The sequence below is a fragment of the Conger conger genome, chromosome 6 (assembly GCF_963514075.1).
Source record: "Conger conger chromosome 6, fConCon1.1, whole genome shotgun sequence".
Taxonomy (NCBI): domain Eukaryota; kingdom Metazoa; phylum Chordata; class Actinopteri; order Anguilliformes; family Congridae; genus Conger; species Conger conger.
The window spans coordinates 8,442,143-8,456,257 of record NC_083765.1 but is presented as its reverse complement, the minus strand read 5'-3'; the positions used below and the strand labels follow the sequence as shown (position 1 = coordinate 8,456,257).

The window sequence follows — 14,115 nt, the reverse complement described above, 5'->3', positions numbered from 1 at the left end:
ACCAATTGAAACTGCAGTTCCAACCACAATTCAAACTCCGGCCCCAGCAGTTTCTGAAACTACAACTATGACTCCAGCCACAAATGAACCAAGTAAAACTACAGTTCCAACCACAACTGAAACCCCCGCCGCAACAGCTGCTGAAACAACAACTATGACTACAGCCACAACTGCACCAGCTGAAACTGCATTTCCAACCACAATTGAAACTCCGGCCCCAGTGGTTTCTCAAACTACAACTATGATTCGAGCCACAACTGTACCAAGTGAAACTGCATTTCCAACCACAATTGAAACTCCGGCCCCAGCCACAATTGAAACTCCGGCCTCAGTGGTTTCTCAAACTACAACTATGGCTCCAGCCACAACTGCACCAACTGAAACTGCAGTTCCAACCACAATTCAAACTCCGGCCCCAGCAGTTTCTGAAACTACAACTATGACTCCAGCCACAACTGCACCAAGTAAAACTGCAGTTCCAACCACAACTGAAACCCCCGCCCCAACAGCTGCTGAAACAACAACTATGACTCCAGCCACAACTGGAGGAACTAAAACTGTGGTTCCAACCAAAATAGCAACAAAAACCACAACTGTTGCTGAAACAACAACTATGGCTCCAACCACAACTGTTCCTCCAAATGCGGTTACAACTACATCAATTACCCAAACTACAAGAGAAGCTGCAAGCACCACAAATATTCCAACAACAGCAAGTAATGCACCACCAAAAGCAACTGAAACGCCAACAGTAGCAGGTGTTCAAACATCTTCAAGATCAGCAACCACAACGGTTGCAACAACTCCTCAAACTACAACTAAATTGTCAAGCAGCACAATTCTTCCAGCGTCTACGAGTCATGTCCAAACAACGACAACTGAAACCCCCTCCTCAACCATTGCTGAAACTACAACTATGACTCCAGCCACAACTGCACCAACTGAAACTGCAGTTCCAACTACAATTCAAACTCCGGCCCCAGCAGTTTCTGAAACTACAACTATGACTCCAGCCACAACTGCACCAAGTAAAACTGCAGTTCCAACCACAACTGAAACCCCCGCCCCAACAGCTGCTGAAACAACAACTATGACTCCAGCCACAACTGGAGGAACTAAAACTGTGGTTCCAACCAAAATAGCAACAAAAACCACAACTGTTGCTGAAACAACAACTATGGCTCCAGCCACAACTGTTCCTCCAAATGCTGTTACAACTACATCAGTTACCCAAACTACAAGAGAAGCTGCAAGCACTACAAATATTCCAACAACAGCAAGTAATGCAGTACCAAAAGCAACTGAAACGTCAACAGCAGCAGCTGTTCAAACATCTTCAAGATCTGAAACTGCAGTTCCAAGCACAATTGAAACTCCGGCCCCAACATTTTCTCAAACTACAACTATGACTCAAGCCACAACTGCACCAACTAAAACTCCAGTTCCAACCATAACTGAAACCCCCGCCGCAACAGCTGCTGAAACAACAACTATGACTACAGCCACAACTGCACCAGCTGAAACTGCATTTCCAACCACAATTGAAACTCCGGCCCCAGTGGTTTCTCAAACTACAACTATGATTCCAGCCACAACTGTACCAAGTGAAACTGCAGTTCCAACCACAATTCAAACTCTGTCCCCAACAGTTTCTCAAACTACAACTATGACTCAAGCCACAACTGCACCAACTAAAACTCCAGTTCCAACCATAACTGAAACCCCCGCCGCAACAGCTGCTGAAACAACAACTATGACTACAGCCACAACTGCACCAACTGAAACTGCATTTCCAACCACAATTGAAACTCCGGCCCCAGCCACAATTGAAACTCCGGCCCCAGTGGTTTCTCAAACTACAACTATGATTCCAGCCACAACTGTACCAAGTGAAACTGCAGTTCCAACCACAATTCACACTCCGTCCCCAGCAGTTTCTCAAACTACAACTATGACTCCAGCCACAACTGCACCAAGTAAAACTGGAGTTCCAACCACAACTGAAACCCCCGCCCCATCAGCTGCTGAAACAACAACAATGACTCCAGCCACAACTGGAGGAACTAAAACTGTGGTTCCAACCAAAATAGCAACAAAAACCACAACTGTTGCTGAAACAACAACTATGACTCCAGCCACAACTGTTCCTCCAAATGCAGTTACAACTACATCAATTCACCAAACTACAAGAGAAGCTGTGAGCACCACATATATTCCAACAACAGTAAGTAATGCACCACCAAAAGCAACTGAAACTCCAACAGCAGCAGCTGTTCAAACATCTTCAAGATCAGCAACCACAACGGTTGCAACAGCTGCTCAAACTACAACTAAATTGTCAAGCAGCACAATTCTTCCAGCGTCTACGAGTCATGTCGAAACAACTACAACTGAAACCCCCGCCCCAGCCGTTGCTGAAACTACAACTATGACTCCAGCCACAACTGCACCAAGTAAAACTGCAGTTCCAGCCACAATTGTAACTCCGGCCCCAGTGTTTCCTCAAACTACAACTATGATTCCAGCCACAACTGCACCAAGTGAAACTGCAGTTCAAACCATGATTCAAACTCCGGCCCCTGCAGTTTCTCAAACTACAACTATGACTCCACCCACAACTGCAACAAGTAAAACTGCAGTTCCAACCACAACTGAAACCCCCGCCCCAACAGCTGCTGAAACAACAACTATGACTCCAGCCACAACTGGAGGAACTAAAACTGTGGTTCCAACCAAAATAGCAACAAAAGCCACAACTGTTGCTGAAACAACAACTATGACTCCAGCCACAACTGTTCCTCCAAATGCAGTTACAACTACATCAATTCTCCAAACTACAAGAGAAGCTGTGAGCACCGCAAATATTCCAACAACAGTAAGTAATGCACCACCGAAAGTATCTGAAACTCCAACAGCAGCAGCTGTTCAAACATCTTCAATATCAGCAACCACAACGGTTGCATCAGCTGCTCAAACTACAACTAAATTGTCAAGCAGCACAACTCTTCCAGTGTCTACAAGTCATGTCCAAACAACTACAACTGAAACCCCCGCCCCAACCATTGCTGAAACTACAACTATGACTCCAGCCACCACTGCACCAACTGAAACTGCAGTTCCAAGCACAATTGAAACTCCGGCCCCAACAGTTTCTCAAACTACAACTATGACTCCAGCCACAACTGCACCAACTGAAACTGCAATTCCAAGCACAATTGAAACTCCGGCCCCAACAGTTTCTCAAACTACAACTATGACTCAAGCCACAACTGCACCAACTAAAACTGCAGTTCCAACCACAACTGAAACCCCCGCCCCAACAGCTGCTGAAACAACAACTATGACTCCAGCCACAACTGGAGGAACTAAAACTGTGGTTCCAACCAAAATAGCAACAAAAACCACAACTGTTGCTGAAACAACAACTATGACTCCAACCACAACTGTTCCTCCAAATGCGGTTACAACTAGATCAATTACCCAAACTACAAGAGAAGCTGCAAGCACCACAAAAATTCCAACAACAGCAAGTAATGCACCACCAAAAGCAACTGAAACGCCAACAGTAGCAGGTGTTCAAACATCTTCAAGATCAGCAACCACAACGGTTGCAACAGCTCCTCAAACTACAACTAAATTGTCAAGCAGCACAATTCTTCCAGCGTCTATGAGTCATGTCCAAACAACGACAACTGAAACCCCCTCCTCAACCATTGCTGAAACTACAACTATGACTCCAGCCACAACTGCACCAACTGAAACTGCAGTTCCAACCACAATTCAAACTCCGGCCCCAGCAGTTTCTGAAACTACAACTATGACTCCAGCCACAACTGCACCAAGTAAAACTGCAGTTCCAACCACAACTGAAACCCCCGCCCCAACAGCTGCTGAAACAAAAACTATGACTCCAGCCACAACTGGAGGAACTAAAACTGTGGTTCCAACCAAAATAGCAGCAAAAACCACAACTGTTGCTGAAACAACAACTATGGCTCCAGCCACAACTGTTCCTCCAAATGCTGTTACAACTACATCAGTTACCCAAACTACAAGAGAAGCTGCAAGCACTACAAATATTCCAACAACAGCAAGTAATGCAGTACCAAAAGCAACTGAAACGTCAACAGCAGCAGCTGTTCAAACATCTTCAAGATCTGAAACTGCAGTTCCAAGCACAATTGAAACTCCGGCCCCAACATTTTCTCAAACTACAACTATGACTCAAGCCACAACTGCACCAACTAAAATTCCAGTTCCAACCATAACCGAAACCCCCGCCGCAACAGCTGCTGAAACAACAACTATGACTACAGCCACAACTGCACCAGCTGAAACTGCATTTCCAACCACAATTGAAACTCCGGCCCCAGTGGTTTCTCAAACTACAACTATGATTCCAGCCACAACTGTACCAAGTGAAACTGCAGTTCCAACCACAATTCAAACTCTGTCCCCAACAGTTTCTCAAACTACAACTATGAGTCAAGCCACAACTGCACCAACTAAAACTCCAGTTCCAACCATAACTGAAACCCCCGCCGCAACAGCTGCTGAAACAACAACTATGACTACAGCCACAACTGCACCAACTGAAAGTGCATTTCCAACCACAATTGAAACTCCGGCCCCCGCCACAATTGAAACTCCGGCCCCAGTGGTTTCTCAAACTACAACTATGATTCCAGCCACAACTGCACCAAGTGAAACTGCAGTTCCAACCACAATTCAAACTCCGTCCCCAGCAGTTTCTCAAACTACAACTATGACTCCAGCCACAACTGCACCAAGTAAAACTGCAGTTCCAACCACAACTGAAACCCCCGCCCCATCAGCTGCTGAAACAACAACAATGACTCCAGCCACAACTGGAGGAACTAAAACTGTGGTTCCAACCAAAATAGCAACAAAAACCACAACTGTTGCTGAAACAACAACTATGACCCCAACCACAACTGTTCCTCCAAATGCGGTTACAACTACATCAATTACCCAAACTACAAGAGAAGCTGCAAGCACCACAAATATTCCAACAACAGCAAGTAATGCACCACCAAAAGCAACTGAAACGCCAACAGTAGCAGGTGTTCAAACATCTTCAAGATCAGCAACCACAACGGTTGCAACAGCTCCTCAAACTACAACTAAATTGTTAAGCAGCACAATTCTTCCAGCGTCTACGAGTCATGTCCAAACAACTACAACTGAAACCCCCTCCTCAACCATTGCTGAAACTACAACTATGACTCAAGCCACAACTGCACCAACTAAAACTCCAGTTCCAACCATAACTGAAACCCCCGCCGCAACAGCTGCTGAAACAACAACTATGACTACAGCCACAACTGCACCAGCTGAAACTGCATTTCCAACCACAATTGAAACTCCGGCCCCAGTGGTTTCTCAAACTACAACTATGATTCCAGCCACAACTGTACCAAGTGAAACTGCAGTTCCAACCACAATTCAAACTCTGTCCCCAACAGTTTCTCAAACTACAACTATGAGTCAAGCCACAACTGCACCAACTAAAACTCCAGTTCCAACCATAACTGAAACCCCCGCCGCAACAGCTGCTGAAACAACAACTATGACTACAGCCACAACTGCACCAACTGAAAGTGCATTTCCAACCACAATTGAAACTCCGGCCCCCGCCACAATTGAAACTCCGGCCCCAGTGGTTTCTCAAACTACAACTATGATTCCAGCCACAATTGTACCAAGTGAAACTGCAGTTCCAACCACAATTCAAACTCCGTCCCCAGCAGTTTCTCAAACTACAACTATGACTCAAGCCACAACTGCACCAAGTAAAACTGCAGTTCCAACCACAACTGAAACCCCCGCCCCATCAGCTGCTGAAACAACAACAATGACTCCAGCCACAACTGGAGGAACTAAAACTGTGGTTCCAACCAAAATAGCAACAAAAACCACAACTGTTGCTGAAACAACAACTATGACCCCAACCACAACTGTTCCTCCAAATGCGGTTACAACTACATCAATTACCCAAACTACAAGAGAAGCTGCAAGCACCACAAATATTCCAACAACAGCAAGTAATGCACCACCAAAAGCAACTGAAACGCCAACAGTAGCAGGTGTTCAAACATCTTCAAGATCAGCAACCACAACGGTTGCAACAGCTCCTCAAACTACAACTAAATTGTTAAGCAGCACAATTCTTCCAGCGTCTACGAGTCATGTCCAAACAACTACAACTGAAACCCCCTCCTCAACCATTGCTGAAACTACAACTATGACTCCAGCCACAACTGCACCAAGTAAAACTGCAGTTCCAACCACAACTGAAACCCCCGCCCCAGCCGTTGCTGAAACTACAACTATGACTCCAGCCACAACTGCACCAATTGAAACTGCAGTTCCAGCCACAATTGTAACTCCGGCCCCAGTGGTTCCTCAAACTACAACTATGATTCCAGCCACAACTGCACCAAGTGAAACTGCAGTTCAAACCACGATTCAAACTCCGGCCCCTGCAGTTTCTCAAACTACAACTATGACTCCACCCACAACTGCAACAAGTAAAACTGCAGTTCCAACCACAACTGAAACCCCCGCCCCAACAGCTGCTGAAACAACAACTATGACTCCAGCCACAACTGGAGGAACTAAAACTGTGGTTCCAACCAAAATAGCAACAAAAGCCACAACTGTTGCTGAAACAACAACTATGACTCCAGCCACAACTGTTCCTCCAAATGCAGTTACAACTACATCAATTCCCCAAACTACAAGAGAAGCTGTGAGCACCGCAAATATTCCAACAACAGTAAGTAATGCACCACCGAAAGTATCTGAAACTCCAACAGCAGCAGCTGTTCAAACATCTTCAATATCAGCAACCACAACGGTTGCATCAGCTGCTCAAACTACAACTAAATTGTCAAGCAGCACAACTCTTCCAGTGTCTACAAGTCATGTCCAAACAACTACAACTGAAACCCCCGCCCCAACCATTGCTGAAACTACAACTATGACTCCAGCCACCACTGCACCAACTGAAACTGCAGTTCCAAGCACAATTGAAACTCCGGCCCCAACAGTTTCTCAAACTACAACTATGACTCCAGCCACAACTGCACCAACTGAAACTGCAATTCCAAGCACAATTGAAACTCCGGCCCCAACAGTTTCTCAAACTACAACTATGACTCAAGCCACAACTGCACCAACTAAAACTGCAGTTCCAACCACAACTGAAACCCCCGCCCCAACAGCTGCTGAAACAACAACTATGACTCCAGCCACAACTGGAGGAACTAAAACTGTGGTTCCAACCAAAATAGCAACAAAAACCACAACTGTTGCTGAAACAACAACTATGACTCCAACCACAACTGTTCCTCCAAATGCGGTTACAACTACATCAATTACCCAAACTACAACAGAAGCTGTGAGCACCACAAATATTCCAACAACAGCAAGTAATGCACCACCAAAAGCAACTGAAACGCCAACAGTAGCAGGTGTTCAAACATCTTCAAGATCAGCAACCACAACGGTTGCAACAGCTCCTCAAACTACAACTAAATTGTCAAGCAGCACAATTATTCCAGCGTCTACGAGTCATGTCCAAACAACTACAACTGAAACCCCCTCCTCAACCATTGCTGAAACTACAACTATGACTCCAGCCACAACTGCACCAACTGAAACTGCAGTTCCAACCACAATTCAAACTCCGGCCCCAGCAGTTTCTGAAACTACAACTATGACTCCAGCCACAACTGCACCAAGTAAAACTGCTGTCCCAACCACAACTGAAACCCCCGCCCCAACAGCTGCTGAAACAACAACTATGACTCCAGCCACAACTGGAGGAACTAAAACTGTGGTTCCAACCAAAATAGCAACAAAAACCACAACTGTTGCTGAAACAACAACTATGGCTCCAGCCACAACTGTTCCTCCAAATGCTGTTACAACTACATCAGTTACCCAAACTACAAGAGAAGCTGCAAGCACTACAAATATTCCAACAACAGCAAGTAATGCAGTACCAAAAGCAACTGAAACGTCAACAGCAGCAGCTGTTCAAACATCTTCAAGATCAGCAACCACAACGGTTGCAACAGCTCCTCAAACTACAACTAAATTGTCAAGCAGCACAGTTCTTCCAGCGTCTACGAGTCATGTCCAAACAACTACAACTGAAACCCCCTCCTCAACCATTGCTGAAACTACAACTATGACTCCAGCCACAACTGCACCAACTGAAACTGCAGTTCCAACCACAATTCAAACTCTGGCCCCAGCAGTTTCTGAAACTACAACTATGACTCCAGCCACAACTGCACCAAGTAAAACTGCAGTTCCAACCACAACTGAAATCCCCGCCCCAACAGCTGCTGAAACAACAACTATGACTCCAGCCACAACTGGAGGAACTAAAACTGTGGTTCCAACCAAAATAGCAACAAAAACCACAACTGTTGCTGAAACAACATCTATGGCTCCATCCACAACTGTTCCTCCAAATGCTGTTACAACTACATCAGTTACCCAAACTACTAGAGAAGCTGTGAGCACCGCAAATATGCCAACAACAGTAAGTAATGCACCACCAAAAGTTTCTGAAACTCCAACAGCAGCAGCTGTTCAAACATCTTCAATATCAGCAACCACAACGGTTGCATCAGCTGCTCTAACTACAACTAAATTGTCAAGCAGCACAACTCTTCCAGTGTCTACAAGTCATGTCCAAACAACTACAACTGAAACCCCCGCCCCAACCATTGCTGAAACTACAACTATGACTCCAGCCACCACTGCACCAACTGAAACTGCAGTTCCAAGCACAATTGAAACTCTGGCCCCAACAGTTTCTCAAACTACAACTATGACTCCAGCCACAACTGCACCAACTGAAACTGCAATTCCAAGCACAATTGAAACTCCGGCCCCAACAGTTTCTCAAACTACAACTATGACTCAAGCCACAACTGCACCAACTAAAACTGCAGTTCCAACCACAACTGAAACCCCCGCCCCAACAGCTGCTGAAACAACAACTATGACTCAAGCCACAACTAGAGCAACTAAAACTGTGGTTCCAACCAAAATAGTAACAAAAAGCACAACTGTTGCTGAAACAACAACTATGACTCCAGCCACAACTGCACCAAGTAAAACTGCAGTTCCAAACACAACTGAAACCCCCGCCCCAACAGCTGCTGATACAACAACTATGACTCCAGCCACTACTGGAGGAACTAAAACTGTGGTTCCAACCAAAATAGCTACAAAAACCACAACTGTTGCTGAAACAACAACTATGACTCCAGCCACAACTGTTCCTCCAAATGCAGTTACAACTACATCAATTCCCCAAACTACAAGAGAAGCTGTGAGCACCACAAATATTCCAACAACAGCAACTAATGCAACACCAAAAGCAACTGAAACTCCAACATCAGCAGGTGTTCAAACATCTTCAAGATCACCAACCACGTCAAGTGCTCAAACTACAACTGAGCCTCCAACCACTGCAAATCATCCGTCAATAACAACAGAAGCTCCAACAACTACAATTGAAACTGTGAGCCCAACAGTTCCTCAAACAACAATTGTACAAATGACAGCAGTTGCTCAAAATACAACTGCAACACCAACCAAGGTTTTTACAACTCCCACTGGAGCTTCAACTACACCTGCCACTGCACCAGTACCTCCGATCATAGTTGCACCAACATTCTCTGGAACAATGACCACCACTGCAGCTCAAACCACCACAAGTCCACGTAGAGTGTATGTTTCCATTTTATTTTTTATTTCTGGTCCACCTTTTGAAATTGTTTCCCAAACTGTTCAACGATGGACAATCCTAATGTTGTCTCCATTTGTTTCTGCAGAATGGGCATAGTTTTTATCTTCTTCCGACTTGTATTCTACACCATCAAGCCTGTCCCCACTGAGAGAGAAATTTTCACAATTGTCCACACTCTCTTGGATGTTCGTATAATACACACAAATCATCCAGTGAGAGTACGGCGCTATGAAACGAAGATGAATGATCCTGTTCCAATGCAGAATATGACTTATCAGAGTAAGTCACATGTCCACACACCATATGTTAACATCTGGCCCCTGTCAGCTCCATCTGAATATAATTCCACAGGGGTATAAGCCCAGAGGACCATTTTACTAATATATATATACACTCTCTGGGTGCTTTATTAGGTAGACCTGTACACCAGCTTGTTAAATAAATACATTTAAATAAATACATATTTAATCTGCCAATCATGTTATAGCAACTAAATGAATAAAAGCATGCAGACATAGTCAAGAGGCTCAGAACAAATGTCAGAAATCTGATCTAAGTGACTTTGACTGTGGAATGATTGTTGGTGCCAGACAGGTTGGTTTGAATATCTCAGAAACTGCTGATCTCCTGGGATTTTCATGCACAACAGTCTCTAGAGTTTGCAGAGAATGGTGCAAAAAACTAAAAATATCCAGTGAGCAGCAGTTCTGTGGGCAAAAACACCCTGGTTAAAAAGAGAGGTCAGTAAAAAAGGCCAGACTGGTCAAAGCTGGTGACAGTAATGGCGACAGTAATGCAAATAACCACACATTACAGCAGTGGTATGCAGAAGGTCATGTATGAACTCACAATAGTTTAAACCTCTTGGATAGGCTACAGCAGCAGAAGACATTCTGTGTCTGTCTAAAAAATATTCTCATGATGATGGGAATGGACAAGTTTATGTTAAACCAACACAATTAAATTAAGCTTTTTTTCCCCTCAGAACTATCCAATGATTCCTTTGCTTTGACACTGGGCTATGAGATAAACAACGTGAGCATGGAAGAAAACTCTAGTCTCAGGAATGAGACGTACGAACGCATCACGGACCGTGTCAAAGACCTGGTGAGCATATACTTTGTCCATATCATACTAGGAAACTAATGGAGAGCAAGGTACCTTACTTTTTATAAATTCAGTTTTTTTAAAATCTGCATGCTCTTCCTTCTAATTCTTTTTCTTCTTATTCAAAGCGATCGTAGCAACACTGAACATTCCAGTTACTGCTCAGCTGATCATAAGTTCATAGCTCACAAGGCAGTGAGGAAGTAATTCCTGTTTATTCAACCATTTAAAATATATCTGTTTCTGCTTTAACCTTTCAATTTTAGTTTAACCGAATACTGAACCAACCTGGTGCAAATCCTGTCATCGCTCCACAAGCTGATTTTAGGTAAGTCCCAAAGGCTTTCTGTAAAGTTCATGTTCATTAAAAAAAAACTGTTTAGACAAATATCTACGGAGGCAAGCTGCAAACATATACTCACACTTAAATGTACAAAAGGTGTATTTCATCAGCATGGAGCCAAGGATTTATCAATCCCGCCTTTTTTATGTTCCTACAGGGACGAGCGTAACGAGATTCATGCCATGGTGAAGTATGTCTATCGCGCAGATGATATGAAACAACCAAGCGAATTCTTGACAGCAGTACTGGAAGCTAGTGGTAGGTATCTTCCTGCAACATCAACAGCTGTTTTTTTTTTAATTTTTAAATTTTTAAATTTTTTTACCTTTTTCATAAGCTTTTTCGAAGGGAATTAGCACAAAGCAACTTTACAGTGATCTAACCCCCCCATGACCATGCATTGAGTGGCAGTGGCAAGGAAACACTCCCTGTCTTGTAATAGGAAGAAGCCTTTAGCAGAAAAGGAAGAAACTGACCCAAAATGGAAGCCCATCTGCCATTAGCTGACTCCATTAAAAAGGCTGATTACATAATACATGTATAATAAACAGGAAAATGACAGTACATGCCATTGAAAATTTCAGTTTGTAACTGAAGCCGGGAAAGGATGACTCTATCCATAGCAAGAGAGGAGTTGGAAGGCCAATGAGTGGTACTCTCAGACAGGGGACAGGCATGGAGAAGGGTGCTCAGTCAGTCTTCTGGCTTCTGGGAGAACAGGACAAAAAGCTCACAAGAACGCTCACCACACACCAGCTGAGGTGGAGAGGGAGAGAACAATGTTTTCGCTAATTGAATCCGGGAATGATTAGATGGCAGGTTGAAAGAGCCAGGGTTGGGAATTTGGCCAGGACACCGGGGAACCTCCTACTCAGGACCTATGTTTTAACTTGTAGTTTTCCCAGGATGTCTCCCATCCAAGTACTAACCAAGCCTACACCTGCATAGCTTCAGCCATTTGGCAGGAGCGCGGTGCATGATGGTATGGCTGCTGTGCTGTGGGTGGACTACAATCACTACAGGCTCACCAATTACTGATATTGGTATAGTTACATGGCACCATTAATATGTTGTGGATAAATAGTTTTATGTGCAAAAATAACTAAAACATTATTTGATTTGATTGATGTTGTACTTTCAGGCCTGGCCCCTACCACAACCACCACTGCAGTCCCCACCACCACAAGCAGTGCTGTCCTCATACTGATCACAGAAGCTAAAGCCAGGTTCCCGGGATGGGCCCTGGCCATCATAATCCCCTGTGGTATTGCCATCATCATCCTCCCCTTCTGGATTCTCCTGTTTGTAAGTACTGTAGTATGTGTGTGTGTGTGTCTGTGTCTGTGTGTGTGTGCGTGCCTGTCTCATTTTTTCTCCATCTGTTTTTCAGCAAGCTGTGAGGAAGCTTTCCCTCACGATAACTTTCCCTCTGTGTTGCAGTGTATGCTCTCTCTCTCTCTCTCTCTCTGAGTTTCTCTCCCTCTGTGTTGCAGTGTCAGCTGTGTGGTTGCTGTGTGGCCATCAAGAGACGTTGGCGCAGGATGCGGGCCTACCACATACAAGAGTACAGGCCACATCCCATCTGAGGGTGGAGTTTTGATGTCCAGTTGGAGTCCGGAAATCCAGTTTCATTATGATTAATGTTCTATTATAAGTGTTATAACGCAAATGATAAATAGCAACTGCATGGCTTAATGGTGTAAGCTTTATGAATCCTTGTTCATTATTTTCGCTTTAACATGAGAATAACTACTCAAACATTAGACACAGGTATTTGAACACAAAAGGGTATACATGTTACTGTAAATAATTTTTCCTGTTGTTTATTATCCTGAATATGTGTGTTCTATATTGATATTTGATAATCCCAAAATGAAGTAATATTACTTAATTAAATTAAAATCTGCATAAAAAGTTGCAAAAGAAAATAGCTACATTTGACAATTATTAACTTAGGTTGTATTCTCATGTTTCTTTTCATATGCATTATTTTATATGCAAACTGTATATTCCATAGACTGTTTGCAGCTTCTGAAGGTTGTGGGAAACGAATGCATAGCACAATAAATTCATATCATTACTATTAAATTCCTCTTCTTTCTTGTTTATGTCTTTTCTAAAATTACAGGCTTCATGCAACGCATCCTTCACATCCCTCACATGCTTCATATAAGCGAGATCAGGACAGAACTAGGTGCATTAAACAGGTGATCAAAAGGGTAGCCAAGGCTGGGTTAAGTTAAGGCAAGATAAGGATGACATGCTAAACACACAAGGGATGACCAATACAGCCTGCTGGCTACAGAAAACTAAGGGATAGGAGCAGATGCTGGTGGTCATGGGGGGCTTGTGGTCATGGTCATTTTTCAGTTTCAGATTTTTTCCCTTTTTCCTCCCAATTTGGTAGCCAACTTTACCCTCTCTAATCCAATTAGTGGATTACAGTTGATACGGCCCAAAGGGATCTGGCGATCTGAGAACAACACGCGTTCTTCAAGCCGTCTCGTCCCATGCTCGTGACTGTGATTCCAAGGCCCCCCCCGGGGGCTGTTCTGCACCCTGCCAAGACCCTCCCTTTCGGCAGGACCGGGAATCAAACCCCAGTCCTCGGTGTGCAACTGCAACAAACAAAGTCTGCTGCATCTCAGCCTGTTGCGCCACCACAGCTCCAGGTGTGATGCTTTCTTATATCATTCAAGATCAGAGGTGCATTTAAGATGGCTGCCATGCAGTTGGAGCACGGAGTGGGACACATTTGTATTAAAAAGGCATTGGTGCCAAACTAATTGGAAAGTCCAAATAAAAAAATTAAGGATATTTCTTAATTCTGAATGATTTGTTCCGACTGAAGATTCCAAATGAACCATTT

At 44.0% G+C, this 14,115-nt stretch overlaps 2 protein-coding genes across 2 annotated transcripts; both read left to right on the top strand.

Moving 5' to 3' along the window:
• Nucleotides 1–7,653: 7,653 nt before the first annotated feature.
• On the top strand, nt 7,654–8,922 carry LOC133130542 (mucin-2-like). The gene is made up of 2 exons (XM_061245196.1): nt 7,654–8,851; nt 8,914–8,922. Exons 1-2 carry the CDS (start codon nt 7,655–7,657, stop codon nt 8,920–8,922), a joined length of 1,206 nt encoding a protein of 401 aa, XP_061101180.1. The 5' UTR covers nt 7,654.
• A 35-nt stretch (nt 8,923–8,957) lies between these two features.
• On the top strand, nt 8,958–13,326 carry LOC133131234 (mucin-2-like). The gene is made up of 7 exons (XM_061246490.1): nt 8,958–9,777; nt 9,882–10,075; nt 10,782–10,903; nt 11,170–11,231; nt 11,404–11,504; nt 12,388–12,551; nt 12,740–13,326. Exons 1-7 carry the CDS (start codon nt 9,044–9,046, stop codon nt 12,830–12,832), a joined length of 1,470 nt encoding a protein of 489 aa, XP_061102474.1. The 5' UTR covers nt 8,958–9,043; the 3' UTR covers nt 12,833–13,326.
• The last annotated feature ends 789 nt before the right edge of the window (nt 13,327–14,115 follow it).

Bases quoted from the DNA above. Each gene is read 5' to 3' on its own strand.
- LOC133131234 (XM_061246490.1), top strand. From the start codon at position 9,044: ATGACTCAAGCCACAACTAGAGCAACTAAAACTGTGGTTCCAACCAAA. The intron at 10,076-10,781 runs GTAAGTCACATG...TTTTCCCCTCAG, and splicing joins GCAGAATATGACTTATCAGA to AACTATCCAATGATTCCTTT. The intron at 11,232-11,403 runs GTAAGTCCCAAA...ATGTTCCTACAG, and splicing joins GCTCCACAAGCTGATTTTAG to GGACGAGCGTAACGAGATTC.
- LOC133130542 (XM_061245196.1), top strand. From the start codon at position 7,655: ATGACTCCAGCCACAACTGCACCAACTGAAACTGCAGTTCCAACCACA.